At 38.7% G+C, this 22,344-nt stretch overlaps 2 protein-coding genes across 2 annotated transcripts in view; one reads left to right on the top strand and one right to left on the bottom strand.

The window, feature by feature from the left end:
* LOC140224498 (uncharacterized) overlaps nt 1–2,054 on the bottom strand; it is a 37,387-nt gene extending 35,333 nt beyond the window's left edge. The window contains exon 1 of the mRNA XM_072299773.1: nt 1,594–2,054. Within this exon, the coding sequence (XP_072155874.1) occupies nt 1,594–1,681 (88 nt within the window). The 5' untranslated portion in view covers nt 1,682–2,054. The remainder of the gene's footprint in view (nt 1–1,593) is intronic.
* A 5,946-nt stretch (nt 2,055–8,000) lies between these two features.
* On the top strand, nt 8,001–21,996 carry LOC109031447 (17-beta-hydroxysteroid dehydrogenase 13). Its single transcript, XM_072299772.1, has 7 exons — nt 8,001–8,115; nt 12,906–13,089; nt 14,564–14,899; nt 16,678–16,807; nt 18,220–18,340; nt 18,851–18,964; nt 19,862–21,996. The coding sequence occupies exons 2-7, from the start codon at nt 12,937–12,939 to the stop codon at nt 20,001–20,003; spliced, it is 996 nt and encodes a 331-aa protein (XP_072155873.1). The 5' UTR covers nt 8,001–8,115; nt 12,906–12,936; the 3' UTR covers nt 20,004–21,996.
* Nucleotides 21,997–22,344: the final 348 nt, after the last annotated feature.

Raw genomic sequence — 22,344 nt, 5'->3', positions numbered from 1 at the left:
TCCTGTATATCAAGCACGGAGTTTTTAATATGGGAAAACAACTGATTTGTAGGCAGTGTTTCGATTATATTCATTTAGCTACAGATTGCGGCGCCACGGAATAAATATTGTCTCATTCAGCCACAGATTATAGGTGCGGTGTGGCTGCACGAAACAAGAATAATGATTGTGGCAAAATGCAGCAAATTTTGTTTCGTGGCACCACGCGACGGATATTATTGTTAAAATTAGCCGTAGTTTCCTGGATGATCTTCCAACCAACTTGACTAATTTTGCGTTATTTCCTCCCATATTTATTATACATTAAATATCAGCTGGCATTGATGAAAAAGTTCGGACTCTCCCATTATCATTCAAATTAAGTAAACTAGGGGGCTTTCCTCGCTGGTCCCTCGGCCCAACCCTTAGAGGGCGCTGAGCGCCCTCTTAGGCCCGCCTCTCAAGCTCCTTGTGACTTGATCTAAATAGAGCGGAATTATCAATATCCAGGGACTAACTCTCAGTAGTAGCCGCAAAAATTATGAAAATCGTAGAGGTCAAATAATCTTCCAAAGGAACTATGACGAAGAAAGTAACGTTTACATCGTCCATAATTGGGAGAATTTGCAACTTCATCACAATTAATGAACTTCAACAGTAAGTTGGAATTTTTTAGCCAACGTGTGTTAAAAATCAGCATGAAGCTGAGAATCTCAATAACAGAACTCGACTCAGAACCACAACAATTAATTATGCATAACTGTAGTAAAGGGGGAAAGACCTTTGGAAAGAATTTAAGACGAAGAGATTCACGCTGGCAGAAATTCAAAAAAACTCTGATCCAGACGTCTATTGATGACATTATTTCGTCACGCAACGGTGGTCTACATACCTCCTTGATCCATTGCAACCGCCCACTCCCACAAATTGTCACCTCCCGGCGCCATCAAAAGCGCCATGCGACGTTTCAAAGCCTCCGCCGCCATTAACAGAGAAATTGTTCTACGAAGCTGTTCGAAAATTTCATTGAATTTTCTTGGTGATGCCGATAATATTCGGTGAAATTTTCGGAGAAAATTTTTTCACAGAGAAATTGTTTTACACTGAAAAAAAAAAACACATTGGATCTAGAGTCCAGACTCTTAAAAACATCGACAAGAAAAAGTACTCATAATTCAATCAGAATCTAGCTTAAATTAAGAACCAATCCTTTTAATTTAAGCGGATTTCGTTTTGATTCAAGCAAAAATCCGATTGAATCAAGAGTGTTTTTTCTCGTCAATGTTTTCCCAAGTCTGGACTCTAGATCCAATGTGTTTTTTTTTCCAGTGCACGAAGCTGTCCGAAAATTTCATTGAATTTTTTTAGTGATGCCGATAATATTCAGTGAAATGTTCAAACAGATTCAACCAACGATTTCTCTGTAAAAAAAAAACAAAATGACGGTGGAAATTTTTAAACGTCGCATGGCGCCTGTGATATTTTGACCGGAAGGTGACGGAACAGCATTTTATCTTTGTCTATAGCTTCGTCAATCAATTGCAATCATCAGCCAGCCAAAGCCGAAGAAGTTAATCGAGTTTATCCTGTTAATCTGAAGTTAATTGAAGTTACCTGAGTTAATCTGATAGTTGATCCCATCTTGAGGGGCAGCGGCGAGAAAGCTAGGATTCAACTGATTCAGGTCCGGCCAGGAGCACATTCTCGTATTCGAAAAAATAAATTATGACATACCGAACGACGAACGCGTGCACGCAAGACAGATAACGCTTGACAGCGACAGGTGGGATCGAACTGGAGCCTCGGGAGACGCGACTGCGACCGTAATCTCGACGAGCAGGACCGGAAACGCTGTGATTTTTCATCCCCGAAGAGAAGCTCCGTGATTGGGTGTCCCCCTGGAGGCTCGCGGACTGTAGGAGTGCTTGACAACCAATGACGCCTCGTCAATTCGAGAGATACCGAGCCGTCCCGATTGGCTCCTGCCTCATCGCGGAGGCGAAACTGCGTCCTTCTACGCCTTCGATCACGTTTCCAAGGGGGTTCATTGATAAAAAAAAAACTGTGTGTTTTGACGTCCGAGTCAGAAGAGAACGAGTATACAGTATACAGGGAGAGTCATAAAAACCAATGATGGATGAATGCGTGATGATGTGACAAGATTTCAGAATTGTGCTCGGATCATACTAGGGGGCCGTTTATAAAATACGTAGCGCTATACTGCCGTGCTAAGGAAGAACGTCGTATGAATATTCGAGAGTTGCCAAATTTCCCTTGATAAAACATGTATTTTTGACAACATTCATGCATATTTTTCCTTGAAAGTTTCAGATATTTTAGATTAAATTGCGTACAAAATTGTATGAAAATGGTGGGAAAAAAGATTCACAATTTTTCCAGTATATTCAATTTTTATCGAAGGAAACTTGGCAACGCCTGAAGGTTCATACGACGTTTTTCCTTAGCATGGCAGTATAAGGGAAGTGGGAGAGGTCTAGGACAGGGTGGCAAAATTTCATGAAAAATAAAATCTTGAAATTTCCCATGAAATGTTTCATGAAATCTCAGAAATTTATGAAAGATATTGAAAAATACCGGTTCCTTTTCATGTTCCGCAAAATGTAAAAATTGTGACTTTTTTTTAATTTTGTGTGTTTGAGTGCATGTTGCATACTCTAGCCCCTGACAAATATGAAATATTTCACAGCCTCGTGAAAGTTCATGAAATATTTCACTGAAATTTCCAATCTTTCATTTCTTTCTTACGTTTCATGCCACCCTGGTTCAGGATAGTGTTGCGCTTTTTTGTTTTGACGTTTTACAGAATTGGGAACCACTTCATAAAAGCGCTAAGAAGGGGTGGGGGTTAAAGATGATACTTTGCCATGGAAAATAAAACAATTTTGTATAGAGAACTGTAAGAATCACAAAAATAGTTAGTAGAATCATATGAGTAAGTGAAAAAAAGTTTAAATAAAAGGAAGAGGAAAAAAGAAAAAATACTGATTGTGAGCTGAACCTCACTTAACACAGAAGAGGGTGTCTCAAAGTCGCAGAAAAACCCGCCCTAACTGTGCCTGCCGGAAGGAGATGTGGGGGTTGAGGGCAGAGCTTAGGATTGAGTTGGCGCAGGATTCGCAGAGAGGGGTGATGCAGTGATGTAGGGATATATTACATGGAGAATGCTTCTATAGAATATGCCATCTTATATAGAGAAATATTTCGCTCCAAATCTACTGAACTGTCAAAAAGTTTGTAAAAAAGTGAAGAAAATCGGACGAAATCGATTGGAATCAGCCTGATTGTATTTCATATTGCCTAGTGTTCCCATAGGTTGTATTTATTTACAGAGAAACCAAGCAACAAACACCTTAGATCTTTTCATCAATATCCTTGATTATGATTCATGTACTCCCAAAATTTGAAGGCAGAATGTTTCTTAATTACTCTTAAAGAAAAGAAAACATGAGAGAAAATTAGGCAATAATGTCGGATAGAGTTAGCCGAATTCTGGTTAATGTTAAAAAAAAATCCTATTTGACGAAAATAATCGGTTCTTGAGTGTTTCATATTTAATACTGAGCCACCCTGTATGCGTCGAATCGAAATGTTCTTATTGACATTCCACCCCTGGGCATATCAAGTTCGATTGTATCACCCCGTACCTGGAATTATTTACAGCAACATTCCAATATCAGCTAATGAAAGAGCAGCCCGGGTATTCGTTATTGCTTTTCCCGTTACAATAAGTTAAGCCTGATGAAAACCTAAAAATAAAAAATGTATGAGAGCCTATTCATGTCGCGGCTTCTTCCTCTAGAGAAAGGAAATTATTTATGAGGAAAATATGTAATTGCCTTTTATTTTTAGAATTTAATATATTGAACACTGGTATCCTTGTGTAACATCTCAAGATAACTTTCATATTCAATTTCTGGGAAAAAAAGGGGACTCGATCGAAGCTCTTGCATGCGTGAAGAATTTGCGATTTAAGAATTGATTCCCGTATATTTCGCGAGGAACACGATGGTGCCGTTGGTTTTCTCTGAAATCAACTCTAAAGCTCTAAAAAAGCTCTCGAAGTTGAGGCCGTAATGGAGGGGATATCCCACGCTATCCTGCGAGTCCACCTCTACACCCAGACAAGCTCTCTATGTAATGCAAAGATAGGAAGCAAATACACTCACAGGGTTGCCACCTTGTTTAGGGACTCCAAAAGTGAAAATACGGCATTCTTGCTAATGTATACTCACTCCCTAACTTTGCGTAGAAAGTTTGTCTTGATGTAGAGGTGGACTCTCAGGGTGGCGTGGGATATCCACGCCAACTTTGAAAGCTCTTTTTTGAGCTTTGGAGTTAATTTCAGAAAAAGCAGTGAAACCATCCTGTTTCTCGCGCAATTTTACTTAGGAACCAGTGCTGAAATCGCAATTTCCTGACATATGCAAGAGGTGTATTGGAGTAGGAAACAGATGGGTTCTGATCCCTGAGTTTTTTACCGTAGATTTACCAGAAAATTGTGATGAGAAAAGTCTTTATTATGCATTGGTTACACGCTCAAATTTCCATCAATTTCCGATCAAATGGTGACTGGTGCGCACCATCTGTGGCCTGCAAAAATTTGATGGTAGATGATGGAGCTGTGGGACTCATCCTTCATCTGATTTCCACACAACCGTGCTTATTTCAATCAACACGCTGTTTTAATTAATTTTACTCATCAATCTAGATAACTATCGACCGCCATCTTGGTCATCATTTTGATCGGAATTTGATGGAAAGATCGTGTAACCAGGCCATTATGATATTTAGCTTGAAATCAAAACTGGGTTTGCAGTCCAATAATGCAAAATTTACATGTATAGCGCAACTTTGGGAACATCATGTTAATGCTTTATTTAAAATTTACAATGCTGTGTCATCAAAACAATTTTCACACTTCAGCTAAATTTTTTACAAAATGCTTGTGTCATTATAAAGCTTCACTTTCAACACATGTCGAAAATCCCTTGAGTCCTTAAGAGGAAACGTAAAAGACCATTTTAGGTACCGAATCTGAGCGACACCTCACTGGCAGCATATAGAGCGAAGCATTCCGATTCCATTCCTCGCGCCATCGCGCCTTCAATTTTGCAGATGCATCACGGAGATCCATCAAACACGAATAGTTGTATCTCTGCGCCGTCGTCAACGCACTTCCTTTCCCTTATGCTCTCATGATTCGTGGTTCCGTTTGTCTTATTACTTGTGTAGTTGCGTTTTTAAGCCTACGTAGGTAACAAAGCGGATTATAGGACGAGATGTGTAATCACTAACCAGGCCTCGTTTTTTAACTATTCTCTTCCCTTACCTTTCCTCTCTTCCCTTTCCGACCCACTCTGGTACAATGGTGGACGAAAAAATTCCCTTTAAAGAATTTTGCTTTGGTAGTTAACTGCATAGGTTATATCACTTCTGTTGTTAACTTTATCGGCCATACTTTATCAAATTTCGTAAGACTTTTCCTTCTTCAGGTGATTAAAAAATGTATAAAAACTAAAATTATGATGCGTTTTCGCGATGTTACTTGATGTGACATGATGTGTCACGTCACGAACGCGAACGCGAACGCAGATACCGAACTACTCGTGATCGCGAAAACGCATCAGAATTTTAGTTTTTATACATTTTTTAATCACCTGACGATGAGCGGTTGCTCGAAACAGCTGTAGTGTAAGAAGTATCAACAACAATTTTGAAAAATCGGTAAGAAAAATTTGTTTTGATTGCGTAGACTATATCAAGGCGCATTGAATCGGCGTTGAGACAGCGTCAGTGTGTTACTAAAAAGATGAAAATTTCAAGGAAAAGAATTTCTTACCTTTAAAAACATAAAAATAACGAAGATAATACTATCAAATTCAGTGTATTCAAACACGGGTCAATTTTACCCGACTTGCGACTTGATGTATTAAAAATTATAAGGCGTCTACGGGCATTACATCATTTAGCCTGACTTCCCCTCTCTTTGAGCGTCGCGCCGTATTGTAAGGACTTCTAATGAACGAACTCCTAGAGATGAAAATGTGCATTTTTAAAACTCGAATACGTCATTCCGTCGAAATCGAATTGGGCTGCCTTTTATTAAAAGTACTTTCAGCTTGACTTAAATTTTTCTTGCGTTCGTGTCCAAATCGAGAATTTCACCTCAAACGTCGCAGGTGAACCAGTGAGCTTCCTCATCCATTAGCTCCTCGGACGAAAGAACGTAACTAAATTTCAGCGTTGCACAAGTTCCACATGTAAATTGTAGCTTTACCAGAAAACCAAAGAGCGTTTCTAACTTATAAATGACATCCATTGACAATTTGTCACTTTCCTTACCGATGAACGTAACTTCAAGGTTGAAAAATTGAGTCGGGCTGTTTAATTTTTTGAAAGGATATGACTGTACAATGTTTATACAAAACTAGGGGGCCCTGCTCCCTGATTGCTACGCGGCCCAACCCCCGGGAGGGCGCCTCGCGACCCAACCCCCGGGAGGGCGCCTCGCGACCCAACCCCCGGGAGGGCGCCTCGCGCCCTCAGGCCCGCTTCGCGGGCCCTATACGCATATGTATAGGCAAAAATTTTCTTCCATTTTAATACACCATTTTGTGTTCGAGCTGCATCGATTTCAAAATTTTTGACGTAACACTCAGATTTGTAAATGATGAGGAATAGCTGGATGTACATAATTTCACAGTCCACTTACTGGAGAAATTTCCATTTATTATGTTATTTTTAAATACTTAATTTAAAAAAAAAAATCGGATTTCGACCGTTAAGAGTTAATAATATTTGGTCCGTCCCGACGCGACGCAGCGCCTGCCTTCTCACTTTGTATCTGCTGTTTATCTGCTGTAAATATTAATAGAAATTCAGCAATCAAGTAAATTGACCAATGCCATAAATCAAAGCCGGAAAAATTGAGTTAAACCTTATACCTTGGACCTTGAACCTTGAACCCTGAGCGATGCACCGTTCCTCAACTCTTCGAATGAGGAGCCCTTCACGAGCTTTTCCATTGTTTTGTTGTTTATTCGAGTCTAGAATCCCACACCTTGACGTTTCTAGCGGAAACGACATATCTCTCACGCTATTAACATTGGACTTAAGTGACATGAACTTTAAAAGCTCTACAACATTAACAGTTCGGGGTTTCATAATTTTTTGTACATGTACATCTACTACAGATGACATACATGTAAAGATCATCCTTATCGGTCCGGCAGTACGTCAGAAATAGTGCTTCCAAGATTTTGCTTGTAGCTGTATAATACAGATGCTGTTACTTTTTGCGTGCAAGCAGAAGGAAACTCACAAAACATTTATAAGTTAGAAACGTTCTTTGGTTTTCTGGCAAAGCTAAAATTTATATTTGGAATTTCTGCAACGCTGGAATGTAGTTACGTTCTTTCGTCCGAGAAGCTAGTTCTCGCCCGAATACGCGGTCAGGAAAAAAAGACCGCTCATGAAAGAATCTGTGGATGTTAAAACCTCACAATTCCATTGCCTCATAAGCTGTTGACTCCATAAGAATGCGTAAATTCTGAGGCTCATTAGATAATGTGCATGTTCGGTTTTAAAATCGACTATTCTAAATTACAAATGAGTTAGAATAAGATGCATTGCCTATGCAATAAGCTCCACTAGTATCGGAAGGTTCTGAACCTGCGAATCCATTGTTGAACGAATACCGAATTACTTTGGTCGATACTATCGATTATCGATTTATCGAGGGATTTTCCTATCTTAGCAATGCTAAGACAGGGAACGATTCGATAATGATTTAATAATCGATCCGTCGAGGCATGATTCACGCGCGGCGTTCAATTAACATAGATTATTGAGAAAACTCGGGACCAGAATTCAAGATTCAAAATTAATGTCATGCGATCCTCTCGCCCGCCGTACATTAATTTTAAAAATTTGATAACCTGAAACTTGTCCGATCCCGTGCATCTGCACTCTGGGTCGCGGGTAAAACCCGTCAAAAGTTCAGGAGTTCTGCTCATCTTTTCATTTTGTTGATTGTGCTCCGCGTGTAAGCACGAACCTAGTGTTGGAGTTCATTAAGTCTCGTTGGATTTTCTCTTCTCATCTCTGACGGAGGAGGTAGGTGATTATATTTTATTTTGATATCTTTGTAGAATGATATTGAGCGATAGTTGTGAATATTTTTCTTGACATTTTCAGTGGTTGGATATTAAATTCTCTGAAAAATTGGAGGGAAAATATTTACAGATTTCCCCGAAAATTCTTATTTTATCAAAAAAAAATTGACAGCGTCTGAGGGTTCATGCAGCATTTTTCTTCACCACCTGCAAAGAAACTATATCGACGGTGAAAGTCGGCAATCACATAACTCGGTTTGCGACGTCGCAGACTTCCTGTCATACTTTATTTTTTAAATGGAAAACTACTCAACGGCAATTCTTTAAAACTGTCATGATTTTTTTTCTCAATGCGAAGAAAATTCTGCAAAAACTTCAAGAAATAATATCAATTTGTTCTCCTTTAAAAAAATGAGGTAGAGGCGGAGATTTTCAGACACCGCAAACGAGTTATGTGATTGCCGACTTTCACCGTCGATATGCAAAAGATAATGCACAACTGATATCTTGTGCAAATAAGCAGTTTGCCTAAAGACTTCTTATAGCAGATTTATTTATTTTCATTTTAGTTCGTGCAACTACGCAATCAAGCAGAGGGTGCCAAAAACTGGTACGTTACGCGGTTTAAAATGAATAAGTAGCTTTCTTTTTAAAGAGCCATAATGATTTTTTCCACTTATAAACTATTTATAGGGCTGTTGCTGATAATGCTCGCTAATTTAAGATGAGCAAAGGATATATTTTCCGTATAAGTTAACGCTAATGAACTGAAAGCACAACCGTACTTAAATGTAAAAAAAAGTGGGTCGTTCTTCCAGTTATGCCGGGGATGAATAACAACGGCCAAAGTGCGAAACCACGTATCTCCATTTATGACGTTACAGACTTCTTTTCAAATTTTATTTTTTCGATGGACGACTGCTCAACGTAATTTATTGAAAATTTTCGTGATTTCTCTCCTCCGATACCAGAATGTAGTGTATAAATTTCAAGGTATAAAGTTGGCTTGTTTCTCTGCGAAAAAGTAAAGTATAAGCAAACATTTTGAGACACTAAAGTGAGGGTTCGTGGTTTTGCACTTATTATCTCGAAAAATTACCCTCGGTCAGGTCTTTACTTTACGTTATAACTGGGATGGTCAAGAGATGAATCTAGTTTCGTTCATCTTGAATTACAATACACTAGGTATATTTTCAGAAATCTTCAAAAATTCCTCCAGGCTAAATGTCACCTCTTTACGCACATCGTCCAATGCTGCTTCAATTTGAGGGAGTAATTCTAGCCGCTTCTATCTCTACCGTCAGTGTATCTTTCTTCCCCCAAATAGCTTACAATATCCATCAAGCTGATAATCCAGCTATAGCTCAAAATAACCTTGACTTGATGCTTTGCACGATACACGTGCGCTGCAAATGTATTAGACAACGTTTTGTTGAAATCACTTCCGTTTTTTCGCATCTGATTCGAGGCTTCTGTTGAATCTTGATGAGGCATTGAGGCATCTGTTTATCGTTTCTATTGCTTTTTTTGTAGCTGGATGTTATCAACGAACTACACCTCTAGAATGGCCGCGAGATAGCAAACCTGCGTAACGCGCAAGGGCCGGTTTTTGAAGGCAGGAGGGGGGTGGGAGCCCAAGTATAGCTAACCTCAATCTCCATTTCTGCTGCGTCTTGCCCATAAGGATTACATGTGAAAATTTCAACCTATGTAAACTTTCATTTTTTTTGAGGTTTGCTTTCAAAGTTCCTATTTTTTGAGTTAAGAAAACCTTAGGAGGTGCGATTATTATGCAATCTTTTCATTGCTATCACTTTATTCAACAATATTCGGCAAAATGTGGGCAGCGTCTGACATGGGTTTAGATGGCAGCCTGTTGTGTGAGCCCAAGTAAACCTAACCTATATCAACTTCAAAACGTTCCGGGTCTCTAACACTGGTCGGCCATTCTAGAGGTGTAGTTCGTTGGATGTTATAAGGTAAAAACTTGACAAATTTTCAAGTCAACGGAAAACGGAACCGTCGTGGGGAAAAATTCGAACTTGAAGTAAAGATACGACTTTAGTGTGTGCAGCACTAAAGTATCCAAAAAAATGTCAAAAAATTAAAATAAAGGCAAATTGAGGTATGCAGTCCCAGAAAGGCAATTTTGAGAAAAAAAGCTACAGTCGTATCTAATGACAACGTTTCTCAAAAGAACGGTTCTCTGGAAACAACGTTCATTTCTCCAAGTCCCGATCAGTCATTTCTCGTTACAGCTTTTCCAAAAATAAAGTTTTTCCGAAAACAATGGTCTATTTTTAATTCCCTTCCGAGACTGTCATTACTCGGATACGACTGTATTTGTATTTGTTATCTGCCACATTTTGAACACTCATTTTTTAGATTGTAATGTAATTCTACACCATCTATTATTAATACCAAAATTATCTAAACCACGCTCATAGTTTGTCTTTGAGATGCCATAAATTACATTCAACAACACAACGCTATTTCCAGTTTCCAATCAATTTTTACCAAAAACTGCTCTCCTGCGGGCTGATTCCTGCTAGACAAAGTTATAGACAAAGGAGACAATAGAGATATGAAGGGATCCTTTTTGTGGAAGCGGGTGGTTGCAATGGACAAAGGAGGTAGGTAATAGACTAACTCACGGCAACTCACGAGAGACCATATAGTTAGTCCATCATTTTCCCCCTAGTCTAGAAGAACCACACATTTCAACCAATTGGATTGCTTCATAGTCCCCGTGTCTTCTTTGTCTATAGCTTTGTCTACCAATTTCAACAATCAGTCCGCCGAACTGTTTCTCCCGTCCACGTGACCCCCATTCCGTGTGGTTGGTCAAAGTTGAAAAATTGGTCGATGGGAATTTGCGAATGAAAGAAACACTGGAGTCCTACCTCACGGTGGAATAGGTAAGAGCATTATTTATCCCATACAGTGAGGTCGGATTAGAGGGGAGGAGGGGCTCCAAAGAAAATTAAAGGATACGTCTGGACGCAACCCTCTTCGCAGTGAATTCCTGTGGAGATATTATATGGAAATAACCAATATGAGTGGAAATTTTAAAGAGATCTGAGATTCGTCTTTTGCTTTATTAGCACTGTCCTCACATAGAGTAGAGTCGTAATGTAAATGGGAGAGCTGGCGCCATGTTCTGCTCGACAAGTTTCGAGCCCGGTGTGCGCCGAGTTCGGGTCACCTTTTCGATACATGTTCGATCCAAAATGGCGGTGTGGAATACGTGGTGATTCCTATCTTCTTTGTTTACATTGGAATGACATCGGATGGCCGGGTACTCGTGTATCGCAAACAATCGATTATGTATCGAAAAAGTGACCCGGCGTCACACAGGAGTCTCGGAATTCGGGACCTGGAAAATGCTTAAAAGTGGCGCCAGCTCACCCACTTACATTACGACTCTATGTACTCTATGTGTCCTCACCACGAAACCGAGAGTTTCGGCATCGTCGGAGAACATTTTTATCGACGTACGCTACAGCCGATGAAAAAAAGGTGGTGGGCAGACCAGTGACATGACGTGCTTTGTGACGTATCGATTGATCTGCCTTTTAAACCAATGGAAAATGATCGATAAATAGGGTGTTCGCAACGAACGTCTCAGTAATCGACTCTTAAGCACTGTTGCACATGGGGAAATATCGATGGTCGATCATTCACGCCTCGCCTATGGAACAAAGACAGGAAGAAAGAAAGAGAGAGTGGCATAGACTTGAATCTCGGAGGAATTTTTAAAGAAGTAGAAAGAGGCTTATGGCTATCAGAAACCAGAATTTAATTTGAGAGAAAATAATTTATGATTCGTCCGGTCTCTCTCGAATGAAATGAAAATTAGAAAAAAATTATCATAACGAGAGTACCGACTTTAAATCCACCCAGAAAAAGTTGTCGCCCTGATTATTCAACCCGCGTATTGTAATTTGAACGTGGAAATTCCATGCTCGAATCATTTCCGCGCGGCTATCCAATCGCGTTGCAACCTTAATCCCACTTGCTAAAATTCAAAAAGATAAATTCTAGTAAAAAAGAGGAGACAGTGGGAAAGGGGGAAAAGCTCAGCTTCTCAAAGATGAGAAAAATGAAAAATTTAATTTTACAGTCACATCATTATCAACTGTAAAATGCCCTCACTCAGACTACTCGCCGAATGAATTCTTCGATTTAGAATTCATCATGCCTCTTGAAATCTTTGACTCTGAGTAAATGTCCGACCAACGAGAAGCTGATCACTGATTTTGAATAATGTAAATAGCTTGATCGAGAAATGAAGGCACTACTGTCATTTATGATTCGGATACATACAAGATCATAGGCATGGAAGGGATACATTTTAGAGGGAAAATGTATCATATTCATACTACCTAAGCGTCCTAAGCCCATGCTGCCGTGATGAACCCTCAGGCGTTGCCAAATTTCCTTCGATAAAATGCGAATTTCCTGGTAAATTTATGAATATTTTCCTCCCAATTTTACCTAAAGATTCCGAAAATTTAAAGGAGAAATATTCATAATTTTTCTAAAAAAAAATAAACATTTTATCGAAGGAAATTTGGCAACTCTCGAATGTTCATACGGTGTTCTTCCTTAGCACGGCAGTATACTATTCAGGGCAAAAAGTTAAGGTCGTATTCTTGGTTGTCAAATTATTGTCCATCGCACAGACTCTTCCCTTAGAGATACCATTACTTATGGTTAATGTTTCAAAATTCATTATTTTTTCTCTCTTTTTTCGAGCATTAATGTTCCTCACTCGTTGAATCTGTGTAGTTTTCACGCGCGGAGGACAGCAACGAAAAATATGGGCATCCAGCAGAGACTGCCGAAGGATTTCATTAAGTTGGTGTTCCAAGTAATATGGTTCCAGATAGCGGTGATACCCATGTTTCTTTGGGCTGTGCTGATGGCAATACTGCCCTCAAGAAGGAAATCGTTAAAGGATGAAGTCGTTTTGGTAACTGTAACTTATTTTTTTATGCATGATTCATATTTTCAGAATAGTGATCTACCGTAAAGGGTATAATAATTAAAGCATCTGAGGATAAGTTGCTTCATCAAAATTCCATACATACAGTAAACACGTTCAAAATCAACTTATTCAGGTAAAATTAAATTTTATAGTTTTCATTAAAATCAGAAAATTCAAACTCTCCGCCCGTGTAGAAGGCAAAGAAGTTGATTTTTTACTGCTTTTTGTATTCTTCTCTCTTTGAATTCTCTAAATTATTAACTATAGGCAGTTATCGCCTTACATGGAAAAATACCCCGATTGAACGAAATAATAAGCTCAGTATTGGAGTTCTCTATCAGTAGAGAATGAGAGGAGATAGCAATTTGACAGTCGCAGTGCAACATTTCCATCACTTCTTCCCCATTCCGGCGTGTTTAAAATCCCTTCGAGACTTAATGGACTTTTTAAAAGCGAGCTTGTCCGGAATTTTGGCTTCAAAAATACGTTATACATCACCACGCTATCTACTCACCTGGCATATTTTCAGAATATCAAATAAAAAAACACAATGTTATAAGTGACCCATTGCCTGATGTTCTTTCCGGACGTTCCCCCATATGCATATCGCTTACTGTCCATTGCACCAACAGTGAATTGGACCGCGTTCACCAGAAAGGAACCAACCCACATCAAGTTAAAACTTAGATGATGGACTTTGAATTTTTATTTCTGCATAAGGCTCAATGTAGGAATTAAACTTTAACCCCTCTTTTGACGCACTAACTTCTGTTTTTTGCCTTTTAGTTTTTGGCAGGAGAAAGTATACGGCTAGTGGTACTCAAAACCATTCTTAAATCAATTTTTTCGAAAATGTGAGTTGATTCCTTTCTGATAAACTCGGTCCAACCTGACTTCATTTTGCAGTTAGGAACTACAATTTCTGGCTCATCCGGAAAAACGCGGATGTGCACAGGGGGAAAATAGAACATACGTTGTTTCCAGACCGAACTAGAGATTAAAGTTCCCAATAGCTAAAGTAAATCCAATTCTTCTACATGTGTGATTTTCATATAGAGTACATAGAGTCGTAATGTAAGTGGGAGAGCTGGCGCCACTTTTAAGCATTTTCCATGTCCCGAATTCCGAGACTCCTGTGTGACGCCGGGTCACTTTTTCGATACATAATCGATTGTTTGCGATACACGGGTACCCGACCATCCGATGACAACAACAACAACAACACAACAACAACAACAACAACAACAACAACAACAACAACAACAACAACAACAACAACAACACAACAAAGGAGATAGGAATTACCACGTATTCCACACCGCCATTTTGGATCGAAAATGTATCGAAAAAGCGACCCGAACTCGGCGCACACCGGGCTCGGAATTCGTCGAGCAGAACATGGCGCCAGCTCTCCCACTTACATTACGACTCTATGTTCTCTATGGTGATTTTCGAACAGATTACGGGGGCCGGGAACGGGTTGGGCAAGGAGCTGGCGATGCAGATGGCGAAGAAGGGATGTAAGTTGGCTCTGGTGGACATCAAGGAGGAGACCGTCACCAAAGTGGCCAATGAGATCAACGTGAGACACGGCGACGTGGCCAAGGCCTACGTGGCCAACCTGGGGATCTCCGAGGACATTTCGGCCCTGGCGCAACGGGTCCTGGCCGATTTCCAACGAGTTGACATCCTCCTCAACAACGCTGCCCTCGTCTTCAGCGGGGTCAAGGTCCACGAGCACAAGGACAAGGAGATCGATGGCATGTTCAGAGTCAATATCATGAGTCATTTCATGGTGAGGATATATTTTCACCTTTCACTGACGTACCGCTCCAGCGGGGAGGGGGTCAAGAAGAGCGTTACGCCGTCCCTGCTAAAAATGATGAGTAGGCTATTCAGAATTCGCCGACTCACATGAGTAGAATTTCCTGCTTATATGAGTAGAAATCCTACTCATATCATTAGAATATTCTACTCATAAGAGTAGAAAAGTTCAACTCGTATGAATTCAATTTTTTTCATTTTTCCGAAGTGGTGTTTTTGACCAGGAGACATCGTCATACCATGTAAATTTGAAAAATAAGAACATTTTGTTCATATACTTTTTTTGAGGCGGTGACTAGTTCCTGAGATATCGGACACGGTAGATTCAACGCTGAACTCATGTGAGTTGAAATCTCAAGTCATATGAGTTGGCGAAAAGTGAATAGAGAAATTCTGCTTATATGAGTTAAATTCTATTCATATGAGTTGAAATTCTATTCATATGAATTGAAATTCTATTCATATGAATTGAAATTCTATTCATATGACTTTGATTTTCTACTCATTTGTACTCACCATTTTTAGCAGGGATATTTTCTTTTACGTGATAAAGTTTTGTTACCTACGCCACAAAAGTGTTACTAGGGGGAGGGGTCAAAAACGCCAAAAAAGTGCGTTACGAAATTTGGGATAATGAAGTGCGTTACAAAATTTAGGGTAATGAAGGGCGTTACGTAATTTGGGGTAATCAAGCTATGTACAACCCCATAATTACAAGTCGAGTCTTATCGGACTGAATTCAGGTTCCTGTCGGTCGCGTGTTGGAAAACTGAGAGTAGTGGCTTGTTAACGTGTTTTACAAACTATCTCTATCTATCTTATGAAAGGATGTATTGAATAAGTAACTTGCTGGTCGACTTCCCCTCGTAAATAGACGGCTTAAGTGCGAAATTACCTATACCTCCATTGCGATGTTTCAACATTTTCGTTCCTATTTTATTTTTCCTAAGAAAAACAAGCCAACCTTATAGCTTCAAATTTTTATAGAATATTCTACCAATATAGAGAACAAATTAAGGCAATTTAAAAGTTGCGCTGAATAGTTTTCCAAAAATTTAATAAAATATGACAGGAAGTCTACAATGTTGCAGACAGAGATATGTGGTTTCGCATTTTGGCCATCGATATGGACGAATTCAATCAGAAGTAGCCACACTGGATTTCATTTTACCTCACTGGTTCTCATATATTACATTTTTAAGAGAAATCCCATAAGTGCACAGAGCCTTGGACCTTTTTGTGAATTTTCCTCGTTCTAAAAAAATACACTCGTAAAATTTTGAGTGAGAATTGCAGAATTCCCCATAAAAAAATGAAAAATTTAGGAGAGTACACCTAAAACTCACAAAAATTGTACCAGTTCTTTAAAATCAGTGTGATTTACCTTCAGCCATAAAATTGATATGAATATATTTCCTAAAACTTTGGTTATCCGTCATCATCAAGTGAATCTGAGTTTTGACTTCCGGAAACAACATTTATACTTTGAAGAAAGCATCCATAAAGGATCTCTCCATAACATATTGTCTCTAGGCAGGACCATGTACCTACAGTTACGCTGGGAATACTCAACAAGTATTTCGCCTTCAACTCAATAATTATGCAAAATTTCCCAGACATTAAATGCGAAATATTTGCCAAAGAAAGGGATTCAACAAGTATTTCCTCTCCAAAACATTTACTAATAGTATTTACAGCACAGTTAACAATGCAACCTCCTGTATTTTTTACTGTCTTTCGTATTTGCAGATGATGCGCGAGTTTCTACCGGGGATGCTGAAGCGAAACCATGGTCATGTCGTAGCAATATCTTCTGTGGCATCTCTAGGAGCCGGTCCCAACGGATCCGCTTACATCGCAACAAAATGGGCTACTACGGGTAAGTTGAAACTTTTCACTACTTCTATCAACATTTCACCGCACGGTACAAATCTCCCATTGCGTGTAAGTACTCATGGTTATACAGGGTTTATTTAAAAAAAAAAATCATAGATTTTACAAAACGAAAACAAGACCCGCAAAATAATTGGCCGGCAGAGTAGCACCTCCACTCTCGGATTGGCTGATCCGCCTGCGCCTGCTGCCCATTTTCTGCGGGCCTTATGGAAAATAACACGGAGTTAATTTTTCATCGAAAATATCTCAAAGACAAGGCAAAATGTATACGTCGGAGTTTTCCATTTCTCCCGACTTTTTTGGAGAGATTGATGGATAAAGCATGACATTTTTTTCTCAAACACACCGAACAGTCCGACCTGATATGTATTATTTCATGACACTGAAGTGTCATTTTTCAAGTTGAAAGAACAAAATTCTAGGTCAAAGTGTTCAGTGTATTTGATAACAAAGTGTCATATATTACCAATCAATCTCTTCAGAAAAATCTGGAGAATCGATTTCTGAAATCTCTGATGTATACATTACTCATTGTTTTCGGAATCATATATTTTTGATGAGAAATGAGCCCCGCGTTATTTGCTGTAAGAATCCCAGAAAGGGGGCACCAGGCGAATCAGCCAATCAGAGACGACTAGTAAAAGTAGTAAGTAGGGCTGGGGGGGGGGGGGGGGAGGGTGCCGCTCGGCCCGAAATTCAAATTGCAGCTATTGTGTTCGCTTTGAGATTTTTTTGCGAATCGTTGGTGCTTGGAAACCCCAATGCTTCCGTGAAATTCAGAGCTGTAAAGGCTCTGAGCTTTATTTTAAATCCTGATTTCTTCAAAATTAACCCCTAGAAAACAGAGGAAAACCGTTCGTCCGTACTACCGCTTTTTTGCCGGATCTAAGTATTCTAAAATTGCTTTGAGAAAATATGGAGCGTAACGATCCTTAGCGCGATAAAACAATCTTCTTCTTTACCTGAAGGGCTGTCAAGACTCAAGACAGCTTTTCCCTGTCCGCCTTTTCAATTCCCTCCAATCTAAGACCTCCTGTTTCTTGAGATACTTTCTATTTCCCCCTCGTGTTATGATCCTTCATCAAAATCATACGAGGGGAATCCTAATCAACGAAATGTTTTTATCAGTTTTGTGATTGGAAAATAAGTGATCTTCTTTCCCCTTCATTCCTTTTTTCCTTTATTTGTTTTCAGCCCATCCTGATACCCTTAAAATTTTTACAACGCTTCATGACATTCTAATGACATCGCAAAAACTTTATAGTCAATAATTATGTGAAATGTAGAACAAAAATAAGCAAAAATTGGAATTATGCGCACAAAAGACACGGCGGCGTTATATAGAAATACATGACAGTATCTACTTACTCGTAACTCAGAAATTTCCATTTTTAGGCCTAATGCAATCTCTGCGAGACGAACTCAGGGAAATCCCAAACAACAAAGTGCAGGTCTCTAACATCTGCCCCTACTTCATCAACAGTGGAACCGATATGTCCAGGATGTGGAATCTCAGGTAAGTTAAGGAAAGTAAAAAAAGTTTCATCTTCGTTTTTTTCTTCCAATTTGAATAAAAGAAAAGTGTAAGAACTAAAAATTGGAAAATTTGATTTTTGATCCGAGGATCACAAATAATTTCCCTATGCGCCCGCCTGACTTCCCGACATAATCTTCGTTGAGAATACTTTATAAAATACAAAGACCAGGCGTCAAAGAAGCGTGTTCGGCCAAAATTTCAACGTCTCAACCTTAAATCTTCTGAAAAATCCTGATGCATTGTAATTCCCATAATTAAGGAAATTTTAAGGAGATTCCGACTAAGAGAGATCCAAAGCTTCTTAAAATACGAGCCTCAACACCAACACACTGTCAAATAGTTCGTCTGATATTTTTGAAAGATTTAGCCAAGTGCCTTTTTAATATTAATCGGGAGGAGACCGTAGCACAGATCTTTTTCTATATTCTCATGATATTTTCTGTTTAAAATTGGAAACTTGCCACTGAAAAAGTTTATTTTTTTTTTCAGAATGCCAGCAATCTCCGTAGAATATGCGGCAAGCAGTGCAATCGACGGTATCCAAAAGAACAAATTCGAGTTCACAATTCCATGGTATCACCACCCCACTTTCATGGTGCTTAAGTAAGTTTATTCTTTTTGCTTTATTCCCATTTTTATTCTTTCGATTAGGCCCTTGCAGCTAGTATTACGCTAACTCCCCCCCCCCCCCCCCACCGTGCACAAGTTGAACAATCGGCCTGAAGCAATCCCTACTAAAGAGCATACAACTTTGGGATACCTCCTAGGGAATCGAACCTGAATATGTGACAAATGCTGCAAACACCATATACCAACTCCACTTCCAGGTACCAAATGTTAAAGGGGAAAATGAAGTAACTTAGGCACAGTTGCTCTTATCACGCTTTGCGACTGCTCTGAAATTCCGTCCTAGCGTGGATAGACTGGCGGGTGATGGTGCAGTATCAACGCATCGATGGATGCTTAAATTCGGTGCAAAAGCACTGGCAAAATTCGGCCCCAGGAGACTGAGAATACAATTGAGAGGCTTGGAGGACAAGACGAATAAGTACAGTTTTTGAAAAAATTGAGGTATTGATAAACTCAACTAAAACTAGTTTGATAGTATATTCTGTTAAAAATTCACAACTAAAATCCAACTTTAAAGCATTAAAAAGTGAGTTTAAGCTTCCTTTCTGCCATGGGGCTCCATATAATTTTGAAACTTTATCTTGAAACAGCAAAACTGTACCTATACGCGCCTTGTCCTCCAAGCCCTTCAATTATTGTGCAGGTATTTATCATTTCTTAATTTCATACAGATTTACCTTTGCAATGATCATTGTGCGGATAGAAAAGATGGTTTTTAAGTCACTAACCTTGAGTTTTAAGTGAAGAAGAAGATTATGTAAAAATAATTATGAATTTTGTCACTCTCGTCTCTTTCTCTCTACTTCTGCAGTGGATATACGTATGATTAGTATGTATATGTAATACGACGATTCCCTTCATTTGTTGCAGGATTGTGCCTCAAAGCATCAGAGATTATTTCATCACCATATTTTACGCTAGCATGAGATCACTAACTGACGAAGAGAGAACCTCACTAACTACGGTAAAGATTATGGATGAAACCAATAAGAGAGTTGCTGGATCAGTGTGACACCATGATATAAAGTAAACTATGTACCATATACTGTGCTGCAACGTAATATAGGCAGTAGCGTCGCGTCTTTTGCGATTTATCGATTGATCCGCTATTTTAACGTCTGGAAAAGTATCGATGAACAGGGGTGTTCGCAACGAAATCATAATAATCGATTCTTTACCACAGTTTCAAATGGGAAAATATCGATCATGGATAATCATCATTAATTCGTGAGATATTTTACAATTTCTCTTTGCATCCAGAGTGCCCTCATAAAAATTGCCAGTAAAATTTCTTATAGCCCGCTAACTAAAAATTTCGTGTGGGCACACGAGAAAAAAATTGAAGTCCTTCCTTAAAAATTAAGTTACCCATCAGATTAATTTGGATGGTTCCTGAAGTTATCCAAACTCATCCCAAACTTGGAATATGAAACATAAAGAATATCGACGGTGTCAGTCCGCAACCACGCATTCTGGGTTGGCGACGTTGCTGACTTTCTGTCATATTTTAGTTTTCAAAAGGAAAACTACTCAACGGCACTCGCTAAAAACTGCAGTGATTTTTCTTTTCTGTGCCAAGAAAATTCTGCGAAAAACTCAAGAGGTGATGACGATTTGCTCTCCTCAGGAGAAGTGGAGGAGGAGTGGAGATTTTGAAACGCCGCAAGAGAGATACGACACGTGATTGCGGACTTGCACCATCAGTATGTTCCTATTTCATGTTATAAATGTCGATGCAAAAACACTGTCCGGCGCATTACTTTTAGTTATACTTCAGAATCCCTCAGGATTAACTATGAATAAATTAGCTTTAACCCTTTAATAGCTGAACGTCTAGATACCTCTAACTGTGATAACCTAATATTTAAGAGATTTATACTGCAGCCTAGGCTTATGTGAGGGTATTTCATTAGTATTTGAGACAGAGTGGGAATTTTGTGGTGGTGTAAAATTTTCAAAATATCCACGATTACGCTATACGTTTCAGCCAATAGAATTTTCGGAAAGCAAGTTTTTTTAACATTATGGCAACTTTTACAACGTTTAAATAAAACAAGAGTTGAAAACACTTGACTAACAAAAATGGAATAAAAATATATAACTTTTCGTGTTTAAAAGTATTATAAGAATAAATTTTTCGTCTCAAGGGTCCAAAATAAATTGCTGAGGGACTTAAAATCACACAAGAATAAACCAGTGTTCATTTCAGTCAATGCTACATTGCCACTATGTTGTAATCTAATTAAGTGAGTTAGATAGTGGCTAGTAGAGTCAATTAGTTTATAGTTAGTTAGTGCTTTAGTTATGTAGTTAGTTAGTTAGCTAGTTAGTTAGTTAGTGAGTTAGTAAGTTAGTTAGTTAGTTAGCTAGTTAGTTAGTGAGTGAGTTAGTAAGTTAGTTAGTTAGTAGTATCGTTCTCAGTAGGGCAGTGTTTGAAAAAAAGTTAACGCAACACGAAGTATTATCTTGACCCAAATAATGACTCCCATAGTCTTGGAGTCTTTGCAAGACTGCCATGTATCGATGGCTAAATTGCAGAACCACGTATATCTGTTTCCGACGTTGCAGACTTTCTTTCATAATTTATTTTTTCTTTAGAAAACTATAGTCAAAATAATTTTTTGAAAACTTCTTAAATTTTTTTTCGATATCTGAAAAGTATTCTTTGTAAATTTCAAGCCATGAAGTTGGCTTGTTTATCTACTAAAAAATAAAAGAGAGGTGGAAATTTTGAAACGTCGCAATGAAAACATGTGGTTTCCAACTTTGACCATCCATATGTAATTATCCACTTGGTTTTTGGTGATCGTCGATTAATGGAAAACTGAAAAAACTATCACATTTTGTGGTTACTTGCCTCAGTAACAATGTGCTTTTGCAACAATGCATACATTTGAATTGCGTTTTTATAACTATCAATGTATTACAAAACACTGTGAATGAAACTGTGATGTATGAATATAAAACGAATTGTGTAAATATGAAGAAATTTGTAGTTTTTTGTTCCTTGAAATTGGGGGTAGCTTAGATAATGACACAAGACGTTCAATAGCTTAATAAGAAATATTTTGAATTCACATGTTTGAAAACATGAAAACATTTATATTTTTAAAACGTGACAAATATTTCTGAAACCTTTTCCAAGCGACATTAATTTCAATGAGTCGCAGTTGTGCCGAAAAAAACTGCAAAAATGAATAAAAGAGGGGAAAAAACCAAAAGGCACGCAATCTTTAGTTTTAATCCATTTGCATCCATTAGAAAGTTCGACGAGTTTTAACTATGGATTAACCAATTTTGTCGTCTGATCAACTCCTGGCAAGTCACTGTCCATAATCCGCCAAAAAGGCCGA

Source organism: Bemisia tabaci, chromosome 4, assembly GCF_918797505.1.
Source record: "Bemisia tabaci chromosome 4, PGI_BMITA_v3".
Lineage (NCBI taxonomy): Eukaryota > Metazoa > Arthropoda > Insecta > Hemiptera > Aleyrodidae > Bemisia > Bemisia tabaci.
Note: the sequence above shows the minus strand (reverse complement) of the source record. Positions and strands in the feature narration are given on the sequence as shown.